This window comes from Galeopterus variegatus, unplaced genomic scaffold, assembly GCF_000696425.1.
Source record: "Galeopterus variegatus unplaced genomic scaffold, G_variegatus-3.0.2 Scaffold5487, whole genome shotgun sequence".
NCBI classification, from domain to species: domain Eukaryota; kingdom Metazoa; phylum Chordata; class Mammalia; order Dermoptera; family Cynocephalidae; genus Galeopterus; species Galeopterus variegatus.
This window is the reverse complement of record NW_007731598.1, coordinates 183,375-188,746: the sequence shown is the minus strand read 5'-3', so window position 1 is coordinate 188,746 and position 5,372 is coordinate 183,375. Positions and strand designations below refer to the sequence as shown.

General features: G+C 37.3%; 1 protein-coding gene across 1 annotated transcript in view; it reads left to right on the top strand.

Annotated features, from left to right (window-relative positions):
- Window positions 1-5,372, top strand: part of LOC103604922 (putative deoxyribose-phosphate aldolase) — a 15,894-nt gene that overhangs the window by 8,484 nt on the left and 2,038 nt on the right. Inside the window, exons 2-3 of the mRNA XM_008589497.1 lie at window positions 1,270-1,382; window positions 5,063-5,212. Coding sequence (XP_008587719.1) covers window positions 1,338-1,382; window positions 5,063-5,212 — 195 coding nt within the window. The 5' untranslated portion in view covers window positions 1,270-1,337. The remainder of the gene's footprint in view (window positions 1-1,269; window positions 1,383-5,062; window positions 5,213-5,372) is intronic.

The window sequence follows — 5,372 nt, the reverse complement described above, 5'->3', positions numbered from 1 at the left end:
CTCTATTCTATTCCATTGATCTGTGTGTCTGTTTTTGTGCCTATACCATGCTGTTTTGGTTGTTATAGCTTTGTAATATAGCTTAAAGTCAGGTAGTGTTATGCCTCTACCTTAATTTTTTTTGCTCAGGATTGCTTTGGTTATGTATGGTCTTTTGTTATCCCATATAAATGTCTAGATAGTTTTTTCCATTTCTGAGAAAAATGTCATTGGAATTTTGATGGGGATTGCATTGAATCTGTAGATCAGTTTGGGTAATATGGATATTTTCACAATGTTAATTCTTCCAATCCAAGAACATGGGATATCTTTCCATCTTCTTGTGTCCTCTTTAATTTCTCTCAACAGTGGTTTGTAGTTCTCTTCGTAGAATTTTTCACATCCTTGGTCAGCATTATTCCAGAATAGCAAGTTACTTAACATTTCTGTGCCTCAATTTTCTCTTACTTACTATGTGACCTCAAGCAAGTTACTTCATGTTTCTGTGCCTCAATTTTCTCTTTAGAAATGGAGGTCACATTGGTATGTAGCTCATACAGTTGTTACAAGGATTGACTGAGTTCATACTTGTAAAGCACCTGGATTTATAATGTATGACACATAGCATTCAATGAATCTTTATTATTTTCATTTCTTTGTCTCCTCGTGCTAGTCTGTTAAACTACATTAATATGAGTAGGTTTAAGATACATTTGAGAGAAGGAAGTTGTTTAAAATATTTGCAAAGTATGAGAATAGCATGGTGTTTTTCATAAAAATCCTAATCTGGTTGGAAAACTTAGTGCTGTCATTAATGAACAATTGTAATAGATATCAGCTAATGGTGAGTATTGTCGTGTGTCACAACCATACCGTGCCCTTTCTACTGAGTGTGAGAAACCGAAGGAACAGTGAGTAGGCACTCCAGTTTTGTAGTAAAGTGTCATGGTATTAAGCACAGGACATAAGGTTGTTTTTAATTCATCTCTGCTATGCATTAAATAAATCAACTGGATTTTAATTGGTGGTGTGGAGATATGGAGGCAGGAGTACCAGAGGTTAGTGAGAATCTGTTTGGTGACCAATTTAATTCATCTGATGATGAGGGGGGAAGAAAGTATAGACAATTATTTTAAAGGGAGATTTTGGTTTTAGTTGTTCAAATAATTAATGAAATATAAAGTTATCTTCCTCAGGAAAAAAGTTTACACACCTCATTTCTTCCACTGCCTCAAAAGTGTAAACAATAAGTTTTTAATTAACATGTAGTTTTTCTTCCCTTTGTTTTAGGATCAGATTTTATTAAGACCTCTACTGGAAAAGAAACAGTAAATGCCACTTTCCCGGTAGCTATAGTAATGTTACGGGCCATTAGAGATTTCTTCTGGAAAACTGGAAACAAGGTATATTATTGCCAGCAAATCTTTCATCAGAGTAAAGATAATGTTATATATAATACTAGTTCCAGCCACGATAACTGTCTTTATATGCAGAAGGTGTGAATGAGTTACCTTTAGTAAGATAAATGTTTAATTTACCTTTCATTACAAAAGAACGCATTCGTGGAGAAAAATGTGCTATTAGCAGAAAGTGAGGGTGAGTGTGGGAGTGAGTGTGTGATCAAGATGTAAACTCACTGTGTCCTTTTATTAACCGAAGACAATTTTATCACTGACAAGAGATTCCTAAATGGGTTCTTTAACGAACTAATTCTGCTGCAACACGGAGGCTTTCTGGCGAGGCGTTGGCCAGCAAAAACAGGTTAATGCAGAAATTAAACTTCCTCGAGGAATGGAAGGAATTGCAGAGTAACATTTATTGAATGATAAGCTGTGGTGGTGATATGAAAAGTATGCAATATAATGGGAAATAATCTTTTCCTGTCATTATTGAAGGACACACATAAATTGGTTTTTCTGTTGGGAAACCCCCGGTCCAGAAAAACTTATTACTTTTAATAATATGAGGTGAAGAGAAAATTCTCGAGGAGATGAACTTATTAAACAAAATAATGAAATGCTGTGAAACAGCAGGGAAAAGGTAGCTAGACGTTATATAGCTCTTGAATTAAATATCCATTTTTGCGTTTTATGGCAGTGGATGTGCTCTTTGGAAGACTGTTAAGTTGAGGAGGGTATATGCTAGCTTTTGTCAGCTTTTCGAAAAATAATACATATTTTTTGAAACATATGAAATTAAAAGGGAAAATGCGTACGAGGTGTTTTTTGAAAATGAGTTTGGGTTTTTTCCTTTTTGCTTCAAGTAGCTTGTTTAGCTGCAGATTCTCTGAAAGGATTTTTTTACATAACTGGAGAGAACAGGTTTGTGTGTGTGTGTGTGTGTGTGTGTGTGTGTTTGATGAGACTTTTCCTTCTTGAGAGGCATCTTTTAAAACCAATGTCTTGATTTCTGCTGAATAGAAACCCAAAAAGACCTTTAATCCTTTGCTAACTGGAGGTGATGACTTTATATGTCACTGTAGCTTCAGTTTATTTTGGAATAGGAGACTTTTTTTTTAGCATGAACTAGTTTTTGAAAAGAAATGAACTCTGTCCAGAATTTTCTCCCTCAGAATAACTTCACGTCTTGAGTACAAATAGGGTAAATATCTGTTGTGACCTACATGTGAAAGCTGACCCATCTTGAGTAACCTCTACTTGATAGCCTTTCTGCAATGATCGAAATAAGTTAAAAAAAATTTTTTTTTTAAGTTGTAAAAATGAGAGCAATGATCCAAATAAGTTAAAAAAAATTATTTTAAAAAAAGTCGTAAAAATGAGAAATGTATCTTTGGTTTTCTCAGTTGAGACCACATCCGCTCACAAGACCAGTGGTCTCATTCTCAGCCAAAGAACATCAAATTAGATGTGAAGCCTGAGCCCCTGTCCCTGGCCATTCTGGATCTGGGGTCATCCTCAGGCATCAGTATTTCCATAGCCTATTGTCAGGGTTAAAACTCGCCCTTGGGGACCCAATCCTGTTCTCAACAAACATTTATTGAGTTGTTAACCATGTGCCATGGTAACCTATGTTAAATGCTAAGAACACAGAAACGAACAAGTGGCTTCCCAGGAAAGCTCTTTGACAACAAGCAAAGAATTACAGTGAAAGTTTTAAGTGCTCAGTGTTCTGACCAGAGTACAGAGGGAGGGACCCTTTGCTGTCTTTCAGTCCTTCCTTTTTAATTGTATTGATTCTTTCCTTACACAGCTAATGACAAAGTCGATCCTAGTTTTATTAAGAAAAGGACAAGTACATGTCAAATTGTATTCATTTAATCATGTTTGATTTCAAACAAGGAGGATCTGTGAATATATTTGCAAATCAGGTATAGCCTTCTGGGTTGTTGACAAGTTGCCTGGGTAGCCCTTAGACTGTAAAGTTTCTACATCATTGATTTAAGGGATGTTTTAAAATGTGATAGTCTGCCTTCTAGACCATAATTAGTCTCACTCCTGAGAAGCAGAGGTTTAATATTTCAGAACTGATTTCATTGTAGATTTATGTTTTCCATATTCTCTCCCTTAAAAAAAAAACAAAATGAAAGAATAAACTAATGCCAGAACCTCTCTTTGGAAACATTGCCAAACAAACTTGCTGACAGACACTACTCCCTTAAAAAAAAAACAAAATGAAAGAATAAACTAATGCCAGAACCTCTCTTTGGAAACACTGCCAAACAAACTTGCTGACAGACACTAAAAATCTATATGAAAATCTATATGAAGCACTGAATAATTGACAGAAAAGGCCCTTTAATTAACATGTATGCTAATATCAGCTGATTGATTTTTTTTGCCCTCTTCTCAACAAATAACCTCATCCTACTTTCCTGCGTATTTGCTCCCCTCCACCCTTACAGTCATAGCTTGGACTCCAGAGTAATAGCAGATGTGGTTAGAATCCCTGCACTGCTACTGCTTAGCTGTGTGATGCTGTGGGTAGGAGACTTGTACTGATCCTCCTTTTGAGAATTGATGAGGGTCCAAAATGAAACAGAAGGGAGAGTAGAGAGGAAGGTGTGCGGATGGGAAGTGCAGAAGTTGAGGAGGTGGGATTGGCAGGACTTGATACGGATTGACTGTGGTGTGGCCAGGGAATGGCGGAGTTCAGGTTAGCTGGGAGGTTTCCTGCTTGGGTTGATAATAGCACCATTATTTTATTGTCTCTCTAGCATTCTGTTAACAATCACCTTTGCTGGTGCTACCTGTCAGACCAACAGCTCTGAGTGATAAAATGCGAGCACTTTAGTACTTGGGATATGGGGTGGTGTTGTGACTGCTCCCATCTGGAGAGTCTGTACTGGATAGCTAAGTTCCCAAAACAAGCAAATCCAGATAATCTGGGTTTTACTGCATATGAGACATATTTTTCCTCTCCTAATGGATTCAGGAACATCATTTATAAACATCAGATATTGGCTGATTGGGCTGTTTTGTGGTCATCCCTTAAAGACTGCTGAAGTACGAAGTACCCTCTATAGTGTCTTTTTCTACTGTGGCTGATGTAACTGGTCTGCCTGCTTGATAGGACACTATGTACCTACAAGTTGCAGAAAAGTCCCTGCAGTTAAGTTGATTAAAACAACTGTCGACTCTCCTTGCCATATTGCTGCAAGTTTGGTTAGGCAGACCTTGTGGCCTCCCTGATTCTGTCCTCTTATTTTAAATTCACATTTATTTCTTTTGAAGGCTGAAAGGTGACTATACAGACTTACTTGTAGAAACATAGCGTGAATGGGCTTTTGTGATATGTTTTCCTATTAGCACCGTATTGTTTATCCCAGGTGCACAGCTATAGTCTAGATGGTTGAGGCTTATGACTTTCCAGTAAGTGAAATGTTAATGAGGGTTATTAATCCTCATTAGTGTTTCCCCAGAAACAGAGACATTCTTCCAAAAATCTTGGCAAAGTTATTTTGTAGTGTGAATGGGAATGAGTCAGTGATCGAAGCTCTTGCTGGACGAAGTGAAAAAGACTTTAGGAAAAAGAAAAAGAGAGAGAATCAAGAGTCTGTATAAACACAGTGCCATTTTTTAAAGCAACCCAGTCACATTGTTCTATTTCTGCCTTTCCTTTCCAGATAGGCTTTAAACCAGCAGGAGGCATCCGCAGTGCGAAGGATTCCCTTGCGTGGCTCTCTCTTGTAAAGGAGGAGCTGGGAGATGAGTGGCTGAAGCCAGAGCTCTTTCGAATAGGTGCCAGCACTCTGCTCTCAGACATTGAGAGGCAGGTGAGTGATAATCCACCGTCCTTGGAACACATTGACAAGTGTTTTCGAGAAAGAAATTACAAAGTCAAGTCTAGATCTAGAGATGAAATCTCATCTGATTTACCTCATCATACCCAAACCTCAACCTTTTTTTTTTTTTTTTTTTTTTTTTTTTTTTTCC